General features: G+C 32.5%; 1 protein-coding gene across 1 annotated transcript in view; it reads right to left on the bottom strand.

The window, feature by feature from the left end:
• TOP2B (DNA topoisomerase II beta) overlaps positions 1 to 25872 on the bottom strand; it is an 84171-nt gene that overhangs the window by 46622 nt on the left and 11677 nt on the right. Inside the window, exons 2-8 of the mRNA XM_052001174.1 lie at positions 18101 to 18271; positions 16456 to 16546; positions 14574 to 14637; positions 6507 to 6652; positions 2989 to 3086; positions 2122 to 2334; positions 1634 to 1807 (exon numbers count right to left, since the gene is read on the bottom strand). Of these exons, the coding sequence (XP_051857134.1) occupies positions 1634 to 1807; positions 2122 to 2334; positions 2989 to 3086; positions 6507 to 6652; positions 14574 to 14637; positions 16456 to 16546; positions 18101 to 18271 (957 nt within the window). The remainder of the gene's footprint in view (positions 1 to 1633; positions 1808 to 2121; positions 2335 to 2988; positions 3087 to 6506; positions 6653 to 14573; positions 14638 to 16455; positions 16547 to 18100; positions 18272 to 25872) is intronic.

Raw genomic sequence — 25872 nt, 5'->3', positions numbered from 1 at the left:
ATTAAGTGTGACCCCTTCTCTCACTCCCACTGGCCCTTTGTCTGATCTGGCCCTAGAGCCATGATATAGGGGAAACAATTCTTTCGATATTTAACTTGAAAAGAAATTTTCCCTTTTGTCAAGCCCAAATTTGCTTCTTTTATTTCTGTGCACTGCTTCTATGCCTTCTGAGATTTAAAAAAGAAAGTCCATTTCTTCTCTCCTGTCCATCACATAAGTGAAGATCATGAAGATCATGATCATGTTTCCCCAAAGTCTTTTCTTCCACAGCATAAACATACTCAGTTCTTTCTATTGATTCTCATACTGTGTGTACTTCTAGGCCTTTCACCATCTAAGACTCTCAAAACTTTTAATGTGCTTCCTAAAAAGTGGTATATGGAATGGAGCACAGGGCTCCAGATGAGTTTGACCAGGACCTAGTGCTCTCTTCTGCCTTCTATATACTATATGCCTATAATAGCTTTCCTTTCCTTGGCTGCATTAGCACACTAATGACTCACACTGAGCTCACAAGCACTAAAATCCCCATCCTTTGTTTTTTTGTTTTTTTGTTTTTTTCCAGATGAACTGATATTACTTTATGCTTCTCCCAATGCCAGCTCATCTCCAGGAGGCCGTCCAGGCTGAGTCCACCATGGACCTTCATCTCTGTCCCCCATGGTTGGGCTGGAGATGAGTAGCTGTTTGATCCTTTTTTAAATATGAGATAAGCTCATCTCCAGTTATAGAATACAGTAAAAGTTAAATGATATTGTACAGAGAACATGAAGCTCCTCAAAAGTTGTACAAAACATACAGTGTTTCATTTAGAGGTCAACTATGATATATGTAACAAACAAAAACAAGACAATAACCTCAAATTGTTCATCTTACTTGCTATTTTCAGTTTCATACACTAACAAATATTTATCAGATATGATATGTAGCAGAGTAATTGGAAAGCCTATGTTGCATTGTTTAACTTTTCCTTGCTAATCTAATGGTTTCATATAAACAACAAAACAATCAAATACCAAAAAGCAATGAGAAAGACAATAGAGGGATTAGAAAATCCATAAAATGGATCATTATTCCTGAATAATTCTAAACTGACTAGACTCATTCAAAAGTCAGAAGAAAAATCTTCAATTATTCTAAATTTCATAAATTAATAGCACATGCTAATTAAAAAATGCAACATTTTAAACTATTAAGACTTCAATAGACTTCTTGACTCAATAGACTAATTCATAGAAAATCAGTTTCGATTTTACCAAGTCAATCATATCTTTAAAAATTATTTTTACTAGTTTGTTATACAAAATAGTAAGATTTTTTTTTTTTAATTTAAATGACAATGTTTTTTTACAGTTAAGTCTGATTCTCTGATTCCATTTGAGGTTTTCTTGGCAAAGATACTAGAATGGTTTGCCATTTCCTTTTTCAGTTTATTTTATAGATGAGGAACAGGTTAAATGATTTGCCCAGAGTCACATAGCTTGAAAACATCTAAGAGATTTGAACTCATAAAAATAAGTCTTGCTGACTCTCCATTGCTCCATCTACTGTGCTGCCTAGTTGCTCTTAAATGATGGATCCAAGCATTATTCCCATCTTGATTGAGTAGTTCAATATTTGTATAGTTACTTACTTTTGTTGTAGCAATACTATTTACAAAGCTGATTTGCTGGAATCCTTTTTCACTCAATGTAAGACAAACATCCCATCTTTCATTTGCAAGTTCATGAATAACTTTCAGGGCAACTCCAGTTTCATCCAATTTGTCCTTTACATAAAGGTCTACGTAACTGCGGAATCCATTTACCTATAGGACCCAAAAACAGTTGTTTAATCCTACATGGTCACACTAGGGCATCAGATACACATGACAATAGATGCCATATCTTTCTGCATTGCCTCCCTCTTACTATCAGTGGAGCTCCATCCCAAAAGATTCCTCCCTCCCTTTTTTTTGTCATACTTCTAGATCTGTGTGAAGCTGTCCTTTCTTTTCCCCACAGCCACTGATTTCTAGTAGCAAGTGAAATAGAAAAGCAAATAAATCAAAAGCTAGATAAATAAGTTGATTTCAGAAGTATTTACATAATTAAGACTGATTAGATAAACTGTGAGACTTACAGGCAACTTCTTCCCATTAAACATGACTTTGACCCCTTTGCATGAACCAGCCAAGTCATAGGCTCTTCTAGTCATGAGGGCTACAATATCCTTGTCAAGCTTTTCCATCTTAAATTTTGCCAGATCCGGTTGGAATGTTATACATGTATAGTCATCTCCATCAAAGTATTTAACTTTGGGTTCAGAAGTCTTCATCATATTATTCACCCAGGTCTTTAAAAAATTCAAACATTATTAAAGCCGTTTCTATGTTTTAAACACAAATAACAAAATTATATCTTGTCAAATTTTATGGAAGAGAAGTTGAACTTGTTCAACTATATCCATTTTTTCCATATTAAAGCAAATAAATTAGTTTCATACATCTAACATTTTTAACTTTAAATACTATTTTCACTTGATTATTAAAAAACAGGAGAGCAATTTATATAGCTTAAAAACATTAATTTTTCATTGAAAACGCAATATTTTATAATAAAAAATTTCAAAATAGTTATCCTTTTGAAACAAACAAAAAAAATCCTATGATACAAAACACTATATGATATAAAAGCTATATGATATAAAACATTATATCCCAAGGGTCCCAGAGAAATTAAACAAAATGCTAAATAAGAGAGGTGTCAAAAAGAATCTGGGTGTCATTACATTTCTTCCAGTTATTTTGAAACTATCTCACACTGTTAACCATGCTTTAAAAAACAAAAGTTACTCCAAATAGCATATTATTAGAGAGAAGGTTATGAAGCAGTAATATCACTTTCAACTTGTATAATGTTTATTTTATCTAAATGTAGGACTGGCTTAAATTTCTAAAAAAAAAAAAAAAAAAAAAAAGATAAGTGATTCATTTTTAAGTACACATACCTGTTTAAAGCTATGTTTATATTCTTTACAAGCAGTTTCAACTGTAAATTTTGTACTGAAAATATTACAAAGTTTTGCACCATAACCATTTCGACCACCTGTAAGAACAATTAAATGAGAAAGTTCTAATGAAACAATTTTAAAGGGAACTTCAAACTGGCTATCATAAGTTCTAAACAAGTTTATTTCATGTTTTATTTTGCAAATCAAGACTTTAATATTTCAAAGAAAAGTAGCATGGTGAACAATGAATTGATATTAGATTCAGTAAAACCTAGGTTTTCTTGGATACATATTAGCTGTGGGAAAATGGGCTATTCTCTTATCTTGTTTCTTGGTGTCCCAAAACTGTTCTCTAAAATAAATTTGACAAGTAAGGAGTCCTCCTTTGCCTCGCAGGACCAAACTTCACAACTAGGAGGAGCTTTAGTCATCTATACCAAGAACCCCCTTTCCACTTTAAAGAGAAGGAAGTCCATCTCTAAGACCAAAGAGGAGGAAGTCCCTGGCCCAAAGACATATAGTAAGTTGAATCTAAGTTGAGGGAGTTTCCTACTGTGCTACCATCATACAGGAGTAAAAGAAACAAAACTTGATGGTTTTTGGGAAATCAGAAAAAGCTTTGAGGAGGAAATGCCAGCGAGAAGAAGGGATGTGAGACAGCTTATTCATCTCAGGGATGAGAATAGCCAGTTCAGTCTGGTTGACAGGCATCATATATGAATAGGTAGAACAGGCTGAAGCCAAGGACATATTGCTTTTACTCTCAAAAAACTTCAGTGACTCCTTATTTTTTAAAGGATAAGCTACAGTTTTTTCTGCCTCCCACTGAAGGCAAGTAATTGCCCTCAAGAAGCTTATATTCCACCAAGGGAGACAAACGTGTGTGTGTGTGTGTGTGTGTGTGTGTGTGTGTGTGTATACAATATATATGAATTAGATATATTCTAACACAGAGATCCTCAAACTTTTTAAATAGGGGGTCACTTCACTGTCCGTCAGACTGTTGGAGGGCTGGACTATAGTAAAAACAAAAAACTTTGTTTTGTGAGCCTTTAAATAAAAAAAACTTCATAGCCTTGGGTGAGGGGGATAATTGCCCTCAGCTTTCACATCTGGCCCGCAGGCCGTAGTTTGAGGACCCCTGTTCTAACATATCTAATGAAGTTATGGGGGTGATTCGTATGTTGTGGGAGATAAAAAGGCCTCATGTAGACAGAGGCACCTGAGCTGAGCTTTGAAGGAAACAGGGATACCAAGAGGCAATGGGGAGAAGGGAGAGAACATTCTAAGTTTAAGGTATAGCTGGATACAAAAGATGGCATGTCAGATATTTAGAACAATTAAAAATCCAGATTGATTGAACCATACTATGCATAAAATAATGTGTAATAAACCTGCAAAGATAAATTGGAAACAGGTGGTGAACAGCATGGCAAACAGAAGAATTTCTATTCCATGGCCCTAGAGGTGATAGGGGCCATTGCAACTTATTGAGTGATAAAGTCAGACCCACATTTTAGGAAAAACACTTAGGTAGCTATGTGAAGAATCAATTATGAGGCAATTACAATAATCCAGACAAGAAGTGAACAGAAATCACAAGTTAGTGAAGTACAAAAGTAAAATGGTTATATAGACATTTTCATCTTTATAACAATTTTGAACATACATATTAAATGTTTTAAATATCAATCTATTTGAACATATGAACATATGAAGTTCATCAAATTTACATTTTCTATCAACATTCATTCACTCCTATATTATAAACATAATTTTCATTACTTCCCCAGTTTATTATTCATGAGCTACAAGGAAGTAGCAAAACCAATTTTTATCAAGAAAAATTAAGAAAAAACCATATTAAAAGTGTACACATGACCATCATATGATCCACCTTTAACTTTGCCTGAAATATTTGTATTTTCTAGTTTTTAATTTCTTGAAATAAATATATTAAAAATAGCTGATAAGAAAATGTTTCAGACCTTAAACCATACTGTAAAGCAGAAGTCATTAAAACCATCTGGTACTCTTTTTAAAATAGAGGCAAATCAATGGAACAGAGTAGGCAAGGGAGAATCATAAACAATATCATTCAATAATCCAGTATTGGAAAAAATAGAAAACATAAAATGACTTAGCAAAGAGTTCCCTATTTGACAAAATCTGCTGAGAAAACTAGAAAACAGTCTAATTGAAATTAAGCTGAGACCAATATGTCCCACTACATTCCACAATACATTCTAAATGGAAATGTGACTGTAAAATGAAAAATCCTCCTATAAAAAATTTTTAAAAAGAAGTCAAATCCTTTTCACATCTAGGATAGGAGATGACTTCTTAGCCAAACGAGACAGAAGAAATTACAAAAGATTTTTTTTAAGAGACAGAACTTGAATTACAAGAAACTGGAAAGCTTCTGAAGACAAAACTGAGCACCTAGAATGAGAAGGGACGTGGTCAAATGGGGGAGAAGAGAAGGAGTGAAATCTTTATATTAAATTTCTCCAACAAAAATTTTATATCCATGACATGAACAACTGACAACACAAGATGCTATTCTCCAAAAGATGTGGTCAAAGAATATGAATAAATAGTTATTGAAAAACTGCAAAGTATCTTCAACCACAAAAGCTCCAAAATCCCTAATAAAAAGGAGAAAGGTAAATCAAAACAACTCTTAAGTTTTCACATCTCACTAAGCCAACTGGCCAAGATGACCTAAGAAAGTAATAGTCAATGTTGAAGGGGAAGATAGGCATACAAAGCACTGTTGGTGGAAATGTGAATAGCAGAAACAAGTTTGAATTATATAAATGAAGTGACTAAAATATCTATATCCTTTGATCAAGAGATTCCATTACTCAGTTTATATTCCAAGAAAGCCATTTAAGATGAAATATGTATATATAACAAAATACGAACAGTGGCACTTTTTTACGAAGACAAAGAATTAAAAACAAAATGTATGTGCTATCATTTGGAGAATGGCTAAACGAAATGTGAAACATGACTGTAACTGAATATTATTGTGCTATAACATGATTATATGATGAATGCAGAGAAGCATGCAAAGATCTAAATGAACATATCCAAAATGAAGTAAAAAATTAATTTAAAAATTCTACTACCTATATAGGACAGCTCTCTGGGAAGGAAAGGGAAGAGGATTCTAATGGGAATTACAGTGAATTTTAAAAAATCTTTTAAATGTGGTTTGTTTCAGTAGTATAAACTGTTATGGACTGGGGTTAAACCAAAAGATTGACACTAAAATTATGAAATAAGAATTGCAAAACAATTGTTTTGCTTTTTTAAGACAGGATATTGCCAACAATATAGTGTAATGATACATTTTAAGAATTATGGTAACATTCATATAAAATTGTGTTTTATGGATTACAAAAAAACATTTTCCAGATACAAAACCTTGCTTTATATGAAACAATTTCAATATAACAAAAATAAATTAGCAACAAATTAAATTGTAGTCAAAATGATTGTGTAATCACCTGTAACCTTTTTCTCATCATCATCATAGTTACTTGATGTTAAAAGTTGTCCAAAGATTAAAGCAGGTACATAGACTTTTTCTACTTTGTGTTCTACTACAGGAATGCCTTTTCCATTATTCCAGATGCTGATAATGTTAGATTCACTGTAAATAAGTAAAGAATAACATTTAAAAAATATTCTTGAGTATATATATTAAAATAACAATTTCTGCAAAGATAAAGGAATTTAAAAATTGCTGTGATAATACCCCCTCAAAAACCCCCGACTTTTCCAAGTCAAAGTCACTAATCATTTTATAAAAATATAGAATTGAAAAACTGAGGATACTTCAGAGAGAACATCTAATTCAAATATCCTTATTTCACAAAATATGTATACAGGCCCAAAGAAGTAAAAATAATTTAGCCAGATCAGGTTACAAGTAACAGAACTCTTTAAAAAACGTTCCTAACAAAAGATTTTGCAATTATCAATACTGAAAAATTACCCATGCATATATCTTGTAAATAAAAGCTATAATAAAAAAAAATAATAAATTCACCTGGAAGAACAAAACCTCAACAAACAAATAAATAAATAAAATAAAAAATGTTCCTAACATTTATTTTAAGCACTGTTTTTCAGTTTCAAATTATAAATCTAGAGAAAGGTCTAAAAAGTACCTTTCTACCTTTCAGGTATAAAATGTAGAGGGATAGGGAGAAGTCTTGTAGACAAATACAAAACAGAACAAAGAACTGGTTTTATTTTCTTTTGTGGGTGGGGATCCTTGGAACACCTGTTATTACATGATAAAGAAATATATGTTAAGCACAAGTTCTGCAGACAGTTATGTGCTATTGTCAACTTCATTTCCTGATCAGGTTTTCAGGGAAAAATTTATAGAAAGGATGAAATGGGGGTGGAGACAGAAGAAAACAGAGAAGGTGAGAGAGGGAAGTAGAAGAGAGTTAAAAATCTAATTCTCTATTATGTGAGTCATAGCCATATATTAAGGAACCTGATTAAAGAACTTCTTCAGTTCTTTAAATGAGGCAAAAACTATTAAATTTTCTTTTTCAGGATTTAGAGTCACAAAGTCTCACTACTACTCCTCTGAGACTGAATTGACAAAAGATTGGGTGCTATGTTAGCTACTACTCGTCTTAGAGATATTACCTTAAAATTACTATCACTTTAAGATCTGTCAAATGGGAAATCATAAAATCCTTGCTGAGTTAGAAAAAATCCCAGAGGCTGCCAGCTAGTCTAAATTAAATCTAAATAATCTGCTTTATATTATCCCCAGTAAGTGATGAAGTCTTCAAGTGATAGGTAATCCACTACATCCAAAAGCAGCCCAGCCCATTTAGCCTTTGGAGTGCTCTAGATAATTTGGGATTTCTTGACATTGAGTCAAAATATGCTGGTCTGCACCTTCCAACCCCTGCTTTTAAGTCTGCACTCTAAGATCAAAAAGAAGTCTACTCAGTCTTCCACAGAACTGTTCTTCAAACACTTGCAGTTTCTCTTTCCCAGGAGAAACATTATTAATTCCTTCCATCACTTCTCATTTAGCATAACCTCAAGACTATTCACTATTCATCATTCAGTTTGCCCTCCTATAGATGCTCTCCACATTATCAATACCCTTTCTAAAACGTGGCAACCATAACTAAATACAATCCTTCCAGACATCATCTGGTCTAGATAGAGTAAATAACTAATTCTTCCATTGCTCCTGGACAATATGCCTGTCTTAACAAAAATGACATTAGCTTTCTGAGATATCAAAAAGGACTGAGACTCATATTGAATTTACAATCCACTAAAATCTCCAAATATTTTTCACATAAACAGCTATCTAGCCATACTTCTCCACCCTGCACTCCTGAAGTATTTTTTCATTTGGGTGTAAAACTTTGCATTATCCATTAAATTGTATCTTATTAGTTTTAACCCACTATTCTGATCTGTCAAAATTTTTTTAGATCTAGACTATCACCTAATATGTTACCTATATTTCTTATGCTTGTACTGTTATGCAGTAACATAAGCATGATTTTTTAATAAAGAAAGTCATTTACAAAGATGTGAATCATCTGAAGTCCAAGTACAGATAGATGTATAGAGCATTCCCTAGCTACCTCTATACAAGCTAATTTTGAAACATTAACAAATATTCTTTAGGTCTGATAAATAAAGTGAAATGTTAATCATTACATAAAAAATATATTACTACATATAATCATCCCCTTTTTTCTTTCGGCCTCCTATACTGAAATAAAAATACATTTATTAAATTACCTTTCTTAAATATGACCACATGAAACTAAGTACCAGCAATAATCCTAAGATATCATTAAAGTATCCTTTTGTCCAACATTTGCTTTTTAGCAGTTTTGTCACAGAAACTCTTTTCCTACAAGTCAATTCAACTTATTTCATTTACTGACCTACACTGATACTTAGTTTAAAGTTAGCTAGCTTCCTATGTTTGGAATATTAACTATAGATTTAGTATTACTTGTTAGGAAGTTGGTGTTGCTCTTGTGTAAATTTTTTTTTTTTTGACCAGACCTGTGATTCTACCATTTAGGGAGTGTCTAATGAGATAGCTGTTGATCTAAATAGACACTTGTTCTATAATTTATAGTCTTAAACAACTCCCTGGGACACTAAGAGGTGCCTTTCTCGTGATTTTATAAAAATAAGTATATATATATATATTTGAACCCATGTCTTACTAATCTTGAAGATCAACTTTTTTTTTTGTACCAGGGCCTCTTAGACTTTTTTCCCTCGTGACCCTTTTTTACCCAAGAAATTTTATGTGACTTCAGGTATATAAGTATGTAAAATAGCATATAAATCTAAAACTTAGTGATAATAAATTATAATTTTGTGACTCTCCATTCAGTTATTCAACTTCATATGAAATCATGGCCCACAGTTTAAGAAGCTTTGCTCTATACTATTCCACAATGTCTCTCATCTAATTCTTTATACAAACTCTTTATTAAAGTATTATCATATATTTGACATCCTATTAAAGAATTCAATTATTATAAAAAGTAAAATAAAAACAAAAAAGCTTTAGAATTAACTGAGTTTGTTAAAAGCAAAATAAATAAATAAAAGCAAATACTTATTCCTAGTCAGTTCACAGTCGTGTTATCTGAAATTAAATATCAGCATCTCTAGCCAAAACTAGCTTCCTTTTACAATTTCTCAATTTCTTGAAGCAAGGGCAAAGGTATATTCTCAATCACCAAAATTTGAATTTTTAGGCACATTTTTGTCACACACACTACTGCCCCCCCAGTAGTAGTTTTTTTTTTTTTAGTTCACCCACTTTTATGAACAGCTCCTTCTTTAATCCCATCTAAAATTCAATGTACTAGTCTAGATAATAAGTAAAATTTCAAAGGCTGGCTGCTAATTATCTAGGGTGATATTGTTTAGATATATTAATAAAGACTTAATATCTTTTGCCTGTAATAGCTTTGAAACTTTGTTGGATTTGAAGATGATGTTGAGCTCTCTAGCTCTCTATTTTCTGACAGAAACACCCACTTAAATGTTTCTAAGATCTTTTGAAAAGCAACACAAAGAATTCAATGTCAAGTAAGCAGGCGACTTTTTGGAACTGGCGAATTTTGAACTTGACTATTACCAACATTCACCTCTGTAATTTTGCTAATTTAATTGTCTTATTAATCTTATTTAGTTATTTTGCTTTTGTTATTTTGTTATTATATTTTGTTATTTTACATAAGCTGTAAAAGATATTGAATCCTAGTTACCTTAACGATGAATATTATCCTAGATAATTATTATTATAATATTTATCTACAGATTGTTTTAATGTAATGAACTTTGATAACCCCTCTAGTGAATTTAATTTCCTTTCATACAAAGTTTCTCCAAATTTTACAGTTTTCTATAATAGCAACAGATATGACACAAGCACATCGTTATCCCTTATCTAATCTGTTGTTCTTTGATTAACTTTAGCTTTTCCACAGGTTCAGAAGACTCTGAAGTGAGAGAATATGATCTAGACAGTGTTCTTTGTACTCCACATGCTCAATCTATATCCTCTTAAAACTAGTTTTAATATTTTCTTTATAAAAGGTATATAAAATTTTGCTTTGTAAAAATTCTAAGCAAAAAAATCAATGTAGGGAACTGTAATAAAACAAGACCCAAATAAATGTCCAGTCATTTAAGCAACTATTTCCCAATGAAATCTGTTATAAAAAATTTTTCAATAAGAAATCAGGTCTTAGGAATAACATCAAAGTTAAACCTTTGTTTTCATGAAAGAATACTCAATTCACAAAGCAAAAGCAAAATAACTAAATAAGATTAATAAGACAATTAAATTAGCAAAATTACAGAGGTGAATGTTGGTAATAGTCAAGTTCAAAAGTCGCCAGTTCCAAAAAGTCGCCTGCTTACTTGACATTGAATTCTTTGTGTAAAATGCGCTCCAAAAGAATCTTTAAACTATTTTATGGGAGTGATCGTTCATAAGCAGAATCAGAGAATCTCAAAACTGGAATAAATCTCAGAGGCCATCTGGTCCAACCCATCTCTTCCTCCACAACATACTCAAGTTATCATTCAGGTTTTGCTTAAAGATCTACCTATGCAGCCTATTTTACTTTTGGATAATTCTCTTTGCTGGTAAGTTTTTCCTTACATCAAGCTGGAATTGGTCTCTCTGTAAGCAGAAACAGTCAAATCCCTTTCCCACATAATGTTTTTAAGATGACTACTATGTGCTCCCTCTATCTTCTCTTCTCTAGGCTTACCATCCTAGATCTTTCCATTATTCCTCATGTGTCATTTTTGCCATCCTGATCACTCTTCTATGGATGCCCTCAAGTTTGTCATTTCCCTTCCCAAAATGTAGCATGAAGAATTGAGCACAATACTGGAGTATTCTTCTAAGTTCAAGATTATAGCAAGGATATCATCCTCTTCATTCTGAACACCGTGATCCTCACTGTGTAAAGGAATACGCTGTCAGAAACCACAATCTTAAGGAGTTTTATCTGATCTAAACAATATTTGATCATCTCTTCTTTGATGCTTACTGTCTGCATTACCTGGACAAGTTACTTAACCTCTTGATGCCTCATTGTCTTCATATTTAAAATGAAGAAATTGGACTAGAGGTCTGCTTAATGACCCTTCAATTGGTGAACCTGCAAATCTTCAGAACATTCAGAGAACACAGACTCTCACAATTGAAAAAGACAGTAAGAAACATTTAGATTGGTCCAGACAGAAACAAGAATTCCTTTTTATAGTCAAGTCAATTTTGTTTCTGAAGATCTCTTGAAATGGGCAAACCACTATTTCTCAAAGCAGTTCCAAGTGCACTTTTTGATAGTATTAATTTAAGTTCTTTCTCACATTTTGCCTCAATTAGCTTTCTGAAACTGATTCTGTCCTATGGGGCCAATCACAGGAGCTCCTCCTTTTCCACATAACAGTTCTCCACAAAACTGAAAACAATTATATACTCTGTGGTCTTTTTTCCAAGCTAAAATATCTTCTCCACCTCCCTACTCTTTTTACTTTACTTCATCATTATGTGCCATTATCTGAAGGTGCTGACCCTCCTAGACCTGCTCTAGCTTACCAGTGCAGGCAGTCCCTCCACTGCCACAGATCACAACATGACTTGATTGATGGTCAGCAATGACTGAAATCAATGTCTTCCTTAAACTGAGGCACCAGGACTGAATATAATAATATTCCACATGTACCCTGACTAAAGAAAAGGACTATTTCTTCCTATGTTCTGGACACTATACTTTTCAATGCAACCCAAAATTTCAATAGGTTTGTTTGCTATCCCACTATTAACAACTTGTGGTTGCAATCCACTAAATCTTCTAGATCTTTTTGATGATATGTTCTCTTGCCATACTTCTTATTGTCATTTTTTAAAATCCAACTAAATGATTTATCTCTATAAAATTTCATTGCATTTCATTTGCATTCTTGTTTGCTGGCATGTTTTAGGATGTTGACGCTATTCTTCCTAGTTCTGTGTCATCTATAAATTTGGAAAGTATGCTATCTATGCTTTTATCTAAGTGACTGATAAAATTGACAAATAACATAAAATCAAAAATAGAATCCTACAACACTTTGCTAGAAACCTCCAAAAAGCCATGATATTTCCAGTTTATTCAAACTGGAGAAATTTGTCATGCAGATATTAGTTTTTTTTTTCTTCTTTTAGATTCTGGATATGTGTTCATTTTAAACTGACCATTATGAACATTTAAGTGAGCCCTTCTGGCAGGAAATGGAGAGAGCTCAGCATAGCCTCCAAAGCAAACAAATACAATTTCAAAACTAGGCAAGTTGCAAAAGATATCAAATCTTTGTTAATGTATCTTAAAGATGTTTACACTCCTAGTTAACTACCGATAAGTATATGAACTACCTGTTCAATAATCCTGTTGTAACAAGTGATTTCTTTGATTTGACAAAAAAACTAGAACCAAAGAAATCACTTGTTACAAGAGGATTCTTTTTTGTATAGAATTTCTCACATAAAATTAGGAACAACCATAGCAATAAAGTATTGTTCCAAGGCTCATCGTTACAGATATTAAAACAGTTTTGTCATATGAACTTATTCTTTCTAATGTTATTCACTGTAGAAGTATTTTATCTAGATCTCAAAAAGTACAATATGTATTGGATTAATGGGACAAGAAATGTTACTGCTTAGTAGAAACAACTAAGTATTCAGTTACTCAACTATCATTTTAGCTTCATTTAAGGAAAGTATCATTTTCTTTTTCTTTTCAGTATTCTTTTCTATATTCTGAATAAGAAAGCTAAAAATGACTGCATTCACTTACAGATAATATAGTGCTTTCTGATACTTACTGATACTCCTCAAATATCACAAATTGTTAAATGATTTTTTTGTTTTCAAAAGTTTTGTCAAAAAGAAGAAGAAGAAGAAGAAGAAGAAGAAGCAGCAGCAATGGAGGCTAGAAAATGTCTTTATACCTTTTCTAATTTTGACCTCCTACTTAAGAAGTTATTAATGTCAAGTCTCACTGATTAAAAAAAAACTCCAACCACATGATTATGTAATAGTAATGTCATAAAAAATATGAGAAATTAAACCAATCATCACATTTTCATTATGGTGCTAATAAAAAAGAATATTATCCAAAACTAAATTACTGATTAAAAAAAATGGTTTCAATCTACTCAATTTTTTAAGGCAATATTGATTATTAAGTATATTATTATAAAAGATAAATACAACCTAAATTTTTACAAAACATTTTTCACAAATTTTCACAAAATCATTACAAGAACAATAAACTTATATGATTTTGAAAAACACATTTCACTATGTAGTGAATGTGATTAGGTAAACATTCTGTATTTATTCTTCAATGCAAACAACAGGCAGTCCCAAATAACAAGTAAGTTATGTTCCAAAAATTCCTTTGAAAATGAATTGTTTATGGCTCAGAATGTGAATTCCCATAAATGATAATTTAGGTAGTAAGTCAGATCTCAAAATGCTATTGAATTCATCCTTCAATCCCAAATTTCCTTGAAACTTCTCAAATCTGAGTTACATTGAGCCCTAAATAGTTGAGAATGGTAAGGAATGTGGCAAAAGAATAGACAACTTCCATAAGCCAGGGAAATCTCTAGAAAGAAACAGGTAAGAATCAGATGAAGAGAAGTTTCTAGGAACAAAGGGTAAAGACTATTAGAGATGGCTGTAGAAGCAAATGGCTTTCTTATAGGGTTTGGCTCAAGTAACAAAAGCCTCCATAAGAAAGGTACCATCAGTTTCAGGAGAAGCACAGCCAAAAGCTCTGTTCCTGTAGTAGCAGGAGATAACTCAGGCAGCAGCAGGCTTCAACAAAAGAAAGAATTAATGATAGGATAATAATTGTTCAGGGGGCAAGAGCCATTCATACATACAGGTGCCGCATGTTCCTAAGTTGGGAACCACCTGTAAGAAACAACTCATTTAGCTGAAAAAGCTAGCTAAAGTAACCTAATGATATACTTACGGATCAATAGAAATTTTGATACATGTCATGTTCTTATCCCTCTGTTTATTGTCAGCTGCATTAACTGCAAAAATTAAACACTTTAGTTAGAAGAGTCAACTTTTTAAATAAATGTGTAAAACTCTATTAAAATAAGCAAATGCATATAAAGTGAAATATTTCAAGGGAATAAAAAATTATTATTAGCATTCATTATAAAATTAAAGCAATGTAATAATTTAGCATTTTGAGGATTACCTTCAAATCAAAATAAAGTATTTCAATTGAACTACAATGGGAGAGATTAGTTATAAATAAATATAAGAAAAAGCAAAATTGAAATTCCATCACTTCAAACAGCATGTTACTACACTAAATATATTTAGGACATTTAAACAATAAGATCAGAATTTGCAATTTTTAAAAAAATGTCAAGTTCAATCTTTTCATCATGAGATTGAAAAACGCCACCTAATTTCACTGTTTCAGTTCAATGAGTCTGTCAAATTAGCCAGGAAGAACAACTAATTTCTCTTTCTTTCTTTCTTTCTTTTTTTATCGCTGAGGCAATTGGCGTTAAGTGACTTGCCTAGTGTCACATAGCTAGGAAGTATTAAGTCTGCGGCCAAATTTGAATTCAGGTCCTCCTAATTTCAGGACTTGTACTCTATCTACTGCGCCATCTAGATGTCCTGAACAACCAATTTCTTGAGAAGAATATAGATTTATCCCATACAATGTTTTCCATGAGTATTCTAAAGACCATTTAAAAATGAATAATGTTAAAAATATTTTATTATTTTTAACTAATGCATTAATTTGAATACAAGTTCACCAGAATCCTAAATTACATATGCCATCTGTCTGAAAATGATACAATAAAAATCTTGTAACTGAAGAAAGATGAAGAAAAAAGGACCAAGAGAAATTCAATGTTTGCTCCAAGGTCACATATGAGATAAGGGTTCTGGGACCTAAAACCAAGATCTCCTACATCCCAGATCATCATTCTTTTTATTTACAATTCTCTCCTAGAACCTGGACCTGAGAATTGGTGATTAGAATTAAATTAAAATTTTAAGGTGGGAAAAATAATTACACAACATAAGGAAGACTAAGTTAAACACACCAGAGGGCTTTAAAAAGGAAAGAACAGGTATCAGAGAGAAACAAAATTTAGATAAAACAAGTATCTGCCCTTATGGAGCTTACAGTCTAGCAGGAGGGGATAAAACTTAAAAACAAATCATTAAACCACCTAATACTCCATCATTCAGAGTTCAGAACAAAATTCTATGTGAAGTCTAAAAAAGTGAATCATGAAAGGGAGAGAAATCAACAAAGATTTTATATTAGGAGGTAGCATTTGATTTAGATTTTAAAAGATGGGTCTTAATTCACCAGGCCAATGGTGAAAAAGAGGCTGTTACATGTACCTGGGATAGCATGATAAAAGACACAGAAATGGGAAACTACAATGATATTTTGAGAATATAGAAAGTATACTGTTCAACTTGGCTGGAATATAGAGTAAGTGGAGGAAAATAATATAAAATTAGTTTGCAAAAATAAAATGTACCAAATTATGAAAAGCATTAAAAAATAAGAAAAGGAGTCTGAACTTTAAGTTATAATAATAAAAAAAAAAAAGAAGCTAATGGGATAAAGGTCTATGATGATGAGAGTAGCTAACCTTCAAGTCACACACACTTAGTCCCCAAAGGCCATTTTTAGCATACATCACTCCAAAATAAAAATCTCTGTATTATTTGTAGATAAACATAATAAAGATTACAAAAGGAAAGGTATATAAAAATTCAGACTAATGGAAAATGTTTTTAATTGCCTCAAAGTTGCATATGAAAACTATTCAATTTGTTTCAATTCTTAAAAATATACTCACCAAGAATTTCGTCAAAGATTTTGTATAAGCCTGGCACAAAAGTAACTTCTCTGCAATTCATTCCTACCTCTTCATCATAAACCCACATTGACTGCAAAGAGACAAAATTTAAAGAGTGTTTTTTTATTGTGTGTCAGTAATATAAATTTTACATAACCCACATTCTAAACTAACCCACACTGAAAATTTTACTTAATTTCGTAGTCCATAAATTTAGTCCTTTAGAGTTAGAAAAGGATAAATTATCTTCATGAACTAAACAGTATTATCCTTTTCTCCTTTTTCTAACCCAAGCATCCATAAAACTGAGAAAATGCTCATCCTGTATGACCTATTCTTAAGTGTGTATATATGTATGTATCTATGTATATATGTATGTGTGCGTGTATTATATAAAACAGTTCAATAAGGCAGTAAGGCCTTAGAAATTCAAACATTCTTTATCTAAATATAATACAATACTTCAAAAAATTCCTAATTTCACAGGTGTGGACATTTATTCCACAAATGTAAACCACAATTCCTCCATACTTTAACAGATAATTTTCTTATGAGTTTTCATGCTCAAAAAATTTTTATCACCTGATGACCAACTTTCTGGTAATCAGCCTCTATTCATTTCACTACAGTGATCCTTTAATAATAGCCAGTACAATGCTTGGGCTATGTGCTCACTTTGGTAAGGTCTGCTAGAATGAGGTATATAAAAATTAATCCTTAACACCTTACTCTTGAAGTGCTGGGGGTCACTCATCATTGCACTGAGGCAACTAGGGAAAGCTGTTAGTAAAGAACCTCAAAATGATTAAAATCAAATAATAATGAGATAAACAATCATCTGCATTTTTTACAATCTTAATAAATTCAAAGTTTTTTTTTCTTCTATTCATTGGTTTAATTCTACTCCTACTGAAATAGGAGTGATGCTATGGATGTACAGAAGAATTGTCAAAGACTGGACTTCCTACTAACCACACACTACTTTCCACACAAATAAAGGACTGGAAGAACACAAGGCTCTTCACAGTCAAACAAGGGAACAGCTGACTTCAAAGCTTTAACTACTGGGAGAAGAGCAACAATTAAAAGTCATTTTCCTTTTCTGGCAAGATCTATCGTAAAGCTACTATTGACCATCCACAGAAAGGATGCATAATTTCCATTCTCCCAGAATTATACTGTCACACAGTGCAAATTCTGGAGGAAAAAAAAATTATATCCATTAATATGCTATGCACTGAAATAATATGAGACCTTAAAATAATCTCCAGTGAAATTGGTATTCCTTTCAGTAAATGAACGAGCTATAATAAACCCCCCAAATCATATTCTATTTAATTTCTACAGTATTATTCCATCTGCACACAAAATAAAGGTTAAGTTTCTGATTTAGAATTCCCCCAACGCTTGTCTTGAAGGATTATTGGATTTTTTTCTTTTATTATTTTAAAACAAATCTTCCCTAATATATGCAAAGATCAGATGGAAAATAAAGGCTGTTATTTTTTATATACCTAGTCAGTTATCGAAGAACCTCAAAAGATAAAGATTCCTGAATCATATGTATAGTTCATCCCCATGTCTGAAATCACAGTCACAACAGTCAATGATAAACATACATATATGCATAAAGAATACCACTGACCTGAGTTAATGGTTCCACAGATCCAATGTATGTATCAGGCCGCAGGAGAATGTGTTCAAGTTGTGTTTTCTTCTGATAAACTCTCTCAACAGACAACTTCTTTGAAGAATCATTTTTATTACTGCTTTCTGACTCTTCTTTTTTTGCAGCATTGTTCTGATCAAAAAGAGTCTAAAATTAACCAAAAAAATAAATAACTGAAAAAGTATTACTAAAATCTTTAATGATCATTTAAACGCTTGCTTCCTAAATTTAAAATCTTCTCTTGGCCACTTTCAATTAAGTCCTGCAAATTGGTTGTAATTTTCAAGGCTATCACCTGTAGAATATATATTTATGTTAGTTAAAATAGGCTTCCCAGTTTACATATAACATGATCACAAGAAATTCTGAGAAGAGATAATAAAAACAAGAAAATGTAATTTAGACCTTTTTTCTTTTCTGTAGAGTAACAGAATTTCAAAACTGGATGGGCCTTTGGAGGTCATCCCTCATTTTATGGCCAAGAAAAGTGAAACCCAGAGATGTCAGGAGGCTTGCACATGGTCATATTGCTTTGTAGCAAAACTAAAACCAATCATATATGATTCTGTTTTGAATGCAGCCAAGCAGACTTTTCCAAACCAGCCCTTTTTTAGGGATGTCAGGCCTTTATCGCATCCCTGTAGTCAAAATTTCCAGTAGAATGAGTTCCACCTAGAATAAGGCCCCCTCAAGTCTACAAAGTCCACTGAAAGCTTGCTCTGACTAGCCCACCTGTGCCTCATTAGTGATCCAGAAGAATACCTGCTAAGGCAAGATAGAACCATGCCATATTTCCTACAGGAGGAATTTTGAGAATTTGAAAAGAGAAGTGGGGAGAAAGAAGACATGGACTATGGAGACTGTGTAACTCCCAAATTAGTTTTCAAAAAGTAGTTTAATGGAGCTTAAAATTAGACATATCATGAGCTGCAATATGAAAAATCTAGTCACTGTAACTATAATAAGCATTTGCCAACTGATTGAAGAGATTAAGGATGTTAAGCGGGATTATCAATAACCTAGATTTCAAATAATCTTATATAGTTCAAAAGTATGGCCATGGATATGTTCCCATACTGAAAATGAGGCTGTAAACATTTAAAGTATATTCACTAGCCTTTAGATCAGGGATTCTTAACCTCTTTTTGGTCATGGATCTGTCAGTGTGATAACATTTATAAACTCCTTTTCAAAATATTTTTAATTACATAAAATTTTTAAATGCATAAAATAGCATATATAGAAAATAAATTATACTGAAAGAGTTATCAAAATGTTCTTTATCTTAAGGTTCCAAGTCCCAAGTTAAGAACCTCTGTTTTGGAAGGAAAATGGAATTACTGGCTACAAATTTGCTTTTCTTTTTTCTCCAATACGCTTTTAATAAGAAGCCACTATGTGCTAGGTACTAGGAACAAAAATACAAAAATTAGTTTCTTTTCTCAGCTCCCCCAATCAAAGAACTTAAATTCTACCAAGGAGGATACAACTTAGTCACAGATAAGTAAATGAAAGATATGTATACACATACACACACACACACAAAGAGATGCTAGGAATGGATGAGGAGATGCTTAATTAGGGGAAGTAGGAAAGACATATTGAGAGTGATGGAAATTAGGCTGAGCATTGAAGGGAATCAAGGTTTCCAAGAGGTAAAAGTGAAGGAAAGCATTTCAGACACAGAGGGTCGGCCTGTGCAAAGATATAGAGAAGGATGGATTCTAAGGAATCAAGAATAAGCAAGTTGGACAGTTTGCTTAAAGCATTAAAGTGTATTAATTATGACTGAGTTAAGGTATAAACAACCTGGAAACAACCAGATTAAAAAGGGGTTTAAATGCTAAATAGAGAGACAAAGGGGAACACAGAAGCTTCTTAAGCATGAGAGTAACAGTTACTTGTATTTTAAGAATATCAATGTGGTAAGCGTGGAGAATGAGATAGAGTGGATTCCTAATTATTACTACTTGTGTATTTTTATATTAAAATGAAATAAATTGAAATAAAATGAAAAAAATAAAATTAAAATGTGTATACCAAAAACCAAACTAGCAGATATAATTAAGGATATCAATTATAGTGTAAATTTGTCCAACTGTAAGCTTTTCAATAAGAACAAAGGCAAGTTAATTTTTTTTGCAATTTTGGTTGAGTTATTTAGGTGCCTCTGAACACACTGGAGGCACTGAATAAATATGTAATGACTGTTTTATAAGAGGAAAAACAAGAAAGGAATAAATGACCAATATCAATTAAGTGCTATATCCAAAAGTGGCCTAAAATGAGTCTCAACTTGAGTCCTGAAATGGGTCTCAAAATGCTAATCCCTTGTCTTGATAACTTTTGGAGTGTAAACTCTGATTATATTGCCACTCTTAAACAAAAGACTCATTCTAATTTCCTCATCAATTAAATTGAAGAGGATGCACAAATACCAATCTTTTAGCAGCCACAGAAGCTAGAGTCAGCTCCACAAGATTTGGAGATTTCTCTGTGATTTGTGTTTCCATAAAGCATTCTTCTGTTTCTACATGGGATTCCTTAATGTCAAGGAATTGTAAATCAGTTTTCCACAGTGGTTAAACCTCCTCAACTCTAATGAAAGAGTAAGTCCATTTTCCTGAGTTAAAGGGAAACTTAAAGTCTAGTGTAAGAAATGAGATGATATCTAGAAATAATTTTTTTGGATAAAAAATAAGGGAAAATTGATTTGGGGGTTTTAAAAACAAAGAATAGAACTAGAGCATTTAAATAGAAGTCAGATCTACCATAATGTTTATTTAGTTGTTGAACCACACTAAGTCTACATGAGAGGTTTTCTTATTAGGTTGGTTGTTTTTTGTCATGGACTTCTGGCAGACTGGTAAAGCTTATACATCTACCCTCTGAATAATGTAGAAATAAAATAAAAATGAAATAAAAGACACAGGTTTAACAAGTAAACCAATTATAATGAAATTGTTATCAATATTTTTTAAAAATTCATGGACCTCAAGTTGAAAGCCTCTGGCCTACATAAGAGAATTAGAAATTATTACTTGTTTCTTTAAAATATGGCAGTACAGGGAAAATAAAATTCTTTAAATGATGAGGATAGGATTCATGTCTTTTACACATTCAGAACCATGCCAAGGTACCAGGAACTATGGGAATTCAAAAATTAAATGATAAAAACAATTATAATTCATAATAGTTTCTTATTACTATGGATTTTATATAAATCTAAAGGTTTTAACAATATGTTAAAAGTATATCATGTACCTTATTTTTTTTTAATTTAATTTTTATTTAATAATTACTTTATATTGACACTCGTTTCTGTTCCAATTTTTTTTCCCTCCCTCCCTCCACCCCCTCCCCTAGATGGCAAGAAGTCCTTTATATGTTGGATATGTTGCAGTATATCCTAGATACAATATATGTTTGCAGAACCGAACAGTTCTCTTGTTGCATAGGGAGAATTGGATTCAGAAGGTATAAATAACCCGGGAAGAAAAACAAAAATGCAGATAGTTCACATTCGTTTCCCAGTGTTCTTTCTTTGGGTGTAGCTGCTTTTGTCTGTCATTTATCAATTGAAACTCAGGTCTCTTTGTCAAAGAAATCCACTTCCATCAAAATATGTCCTCATACAATATCGTTGTCGAAGTGTATAATGATCTCCTGGTTCTGCTCATTTCACTTAGCATCAGTTCATGTAAATCTCGCCAAGCCTCTCTGTATTCATCCTGCTGGTCATTTCTTACAGAACAATAATATTCCATAACATTCATATACCACAATTTACCCAGCCATTCTCCAATTGATGGGCATCCATTCATTTTCCAGTTTCTAGCCACTACAAACAGGGCTGCCACAAACATTTTGGCACATACAGGTCCCTTTCCCTTCTTTAGTATTTCTTTGGGATATAAGCCCAATAGAAACACTGCTGGATCAAAGGGTATGCACAGTTTGATAACTTTTTGGGCATAATTCCAGATTGCTCTCCAGAATGGTTGGATTCGTTCACAACTCCACCAACAATGCATTAGTGTCCCAGTTTTCCCGCATCCCCTCCAACATTCATCATTATTTTTTCCTGTCATCTTAGCCAATCTGACAGGTGTGTAGTGGTATCTCAGAGTTGTCTTAATTTGCATTTCTCTGATCAATAATGATTTGGAACACTCTTTCATATGAGTGGTAATAGTTTCAATTTCATCCTCTGAAAATTGTCTGTTCATATCCTTTGACCATTTATCAATTGGAGAATGGCTTGATTTCTTATAAATTTGAGTCAGTTCTCTATATATTTTGGAGATGAGGCCTTTATCAGAACCTTTAACTGTGAAAATGTTTTCCCAGTTTGTTGCTTCCCTTCTAATCTTGTTTGCATTAGTTTTATTTGTACAAAGGCTTTTTAATTTGATGTAATCAAAATTTTCTATTTTGTGATCAGTAATGGTCTCTAGTTCATCTTTGGTCACAAATTTCTTTCTCCTCCACGAGTCTGAGAGATAAACTATTCTATGTTCCTCTAATTTATTTATTATCTCGTTCTTTATGCCTAGGTCATAGACCCATTTTGATCTTATCTTGGTATATGGTGTTAAGTGTGGGTCCATGCCTAATTTCCGCCATCATGTATCTTATTTTTACTAAATATTTTACATCTAAACACAAAATCATAACATAAAATCAGGAGAAAAAGTTTGCCCATAACTATCAAGTTGTCCAATAATATGGTCTAGAGCCAAGAAATAGTTTTGATATAAAGAAAAATAATTTAAATTTCCAAACAAAACACAATTCTATTAACCTTTTTAGTCTACAGTTAAACAATGAAATTACAGGCTGGAAACAACTTGAATGAAAATTTTGACAACGAACACATTTGTTAATTTAATTTGTTTCTTTCATGAGATGAATAATGTATAAAATGAAACTATAATAGACAAAGTACTACTTAAAAAAAAACAAAGGTTCTCATAACAGCTACACCTAAAATATGATGACCTGTAAGAATGTGACTCCCAGAATAATAAAAAGAACTAAAGCAACAGTTTGTCCAAGAAGTAATTCAGTCTTCCAATCCCAGAAGAAGCAAAATGAAAGGCACTTTTCACTACTAGACATCCTCAAACAATTAAATCATATTTGGAGCGGCCCAAACTAGAGGGACCATATAAACTTATCTAAAATTTTGGCCTTCCCTTTGCTGTTGTTGTTAATAATAATAATAGCTAGCATTTGTATAAAGATTTAAGTTATGCCAAGTGCTTTACAAATATTATCTCACTTGATCCTCATAACAATCCTGGGAGGCAAGTGTTGTTATCTCTACAGATGAGGAAACTGAGGCAAAAAGGTTAAGTGACTTGTCAGGATTACTAAGACATGTCAGAAAAGCTTTCTTTGTTCTTTCTTGAAGCAACGGAAGTTTCCCTCATGCCCCTTACCATCAAATGCTTAGGTTACATATAAAGGTTCTGTTGGATCTAGCAAGAGCTCTTCTTGAAAGACAATAAAAGTTCAAAAGTTACAGTGTGTTAGGTTGGTAATTCTTATTTAGGCTTACTTTTTTTTTTTTTTTTTTTTTTGCTGAGGCAATTGGAGTTAAGTGACTTGTCCAGGGTCACACAGCTAGGACGTGTTAAGTCTCTGAGGTCAAATTTGAACTCAGGTCCTCCTGACTTCAGGGCTGATGCTCTATCCACTATGCCACCTAGCTGCCCCATTCTTACTTATTTTTAAATACTTGCTTTTCCTATTTTCTTCTATGTTTAGTACAGTACAAAGAGGACATTACAACATATTTTCAAACTTTTTTTTAAATTGACATTTCTGTACCAAATAATATCTTATAGATATTTGAACAAAAAAAGAAGCATTCAATTTTCCTATTTTGAACTCTTGTGTAAAATAATAGAAACATATGGCTAATGCCTCATTTATAGAATGTTATAATAAAGCTGATATTTTAAGATCATCTCTTGCTTTCCATGCTTACAAATCTATTCTCAAATGTAAAATTTAAGCAGCATTACTGAAATATATATGTATGTAAATGTACATATTCAAGAATTCAATGAATTTTAAAAATACTAAGTGCATGCCTATGCTGATTAATATATAAAAGGTTGCTTTTGTTTATAATAATATATACCTATACACACATATATACATACCTTTGGATTAAAAAAAAAATTTCACTTATTACTATAACTTGGTAACTCAACTTTGTGCATAATCAAATAAACATATTAAAAAGCAAATACAGAATCAATGTTAAAGATTTGATTTAATTAGCTTTATTGGCTATTAGTCTTGAATGCAGCCTGGAAGAAATACTTACTAGAACAGCAGTATTGTATAATAATAGAGTATGAATGACTACTAGTCCCAGTATTACAAAGATCTGAGACAATTTTAAAAGACCTATGATGAAAAACACTATTCACTTCCAGAGAAAGATGGAATCTGAATGCACAGACATTGAGTTTTTACGTTCTCTATTTTTCTTGGGTCTTTTTTTTTTTTTGTCTGTTTTCTTTTACATGACTAATACGGAAATATGTTTCACATAGATGCACATGTATAACCTTTACCAAATTACCTGATTCTCAATGATGAGGGAAGAGAGGGAGGAAGAAAATTGGGTATCAAAAATTGTTTTTAAAAAGTTAATAATTTTTTTATATCTAATGGGGGAAGTAAAAAATTAAAATTCAAAAAATTAAATGCTTACAAAATAAGCTTTCTGTTATTAAATTTTCCCTCATTTGTTATTTCCCATTATATCAAGCCCAAACTCTAAAACCTGATATCCAAAGTCCTCAATTATGCAGCCTGCTTTCGCTCTAAGATATGAAACCAATCTACTCACTCTTCCCTTCCATATATATACTCCACAAACATTCCCACTACCCTTGTCTTTGTGTATACTGATGTCCCCCCAACCTAAAAGGTCTGTCTATCTCTTTCCTATATCAAAATTCTGCCCAGCATTCAAGGCCAATGCAGTTCTCTACTCCAAACAGTCAATGCAGCTCAGTCTCAGACCAGACATTTCCTAGTCCTCAAGATTTATTGCCCTGCAAAGTCTCATAAAGAATCCTGAGCCCCAACAGACTTCCTTTGAGGCTCTTGCCTTTCCTGGTAGATGCTGGACTTAATAGGGAATAATCCCCTCTTGCCTAGATCCCTTCTTTTAGTGTCCCCCTTCCTCTTAATAGAACATTCATTCAATATGAGTGGTCCCAATAAGTTGTCTTCTCCTGAGTTCCCAGAAGGGAAAGATTAGGTTGGGTCAAAGGGGAATGAGCATCTCTTTGAAATGAGATACACTGTGGTTACATTAGAATGAGTAGGATTTGGTCCAGTTGAAAGAAGAAACCCTTGAGTATATCCTAGCAAGGTGAGAAATGTATAAATAAAGATTTAGAAGTAGGAATAATCAGGTTGTATTCAAGAGAAACAGTGAATAACCTTGTTTGGCAAGGAACTGAAGACTTACAGTGAGGACTAGTGAGAAATAAGATCGAATGATCAATCATCAATCACAACTATAAATCAGGTGCCTACTAAGTACTAAACACTATTAGTGACTGGGAATGCAAATCCAAAAACAAAACAGTCCCTGCCCTTACATTCTATCAAATGGATATATTTGGTTCAATCACATAGTAATATGGAGGAGACACTGAACTTTGAGTTTGAAGGTCTGGGATTGAATTCTGGATTGGCTGCTTGCCACCTGGTAT

Source organism: Antechinus flavipes, chromosome 5 (genome assembly GCF_016432865.1).
Source record: "Antechinus flavipes isolate AdamAnt ecotype Samford, QLD, Australia chromosome 5, AdamAnt_v2, whole genome shotgun sequence".
Classification (NCBI taxonomy): Eukaryota; Metazoa; Chordata; class Mammalia; order Dasyuromorphia; family Dasyuridae; genus Antechinus; species Antechinus flavipes.
The sequence above is the reverse complement of the archived record's forward strand: the minus strand, read 5'-3'. Positions and strand labels throughout refer to the sequence as shown.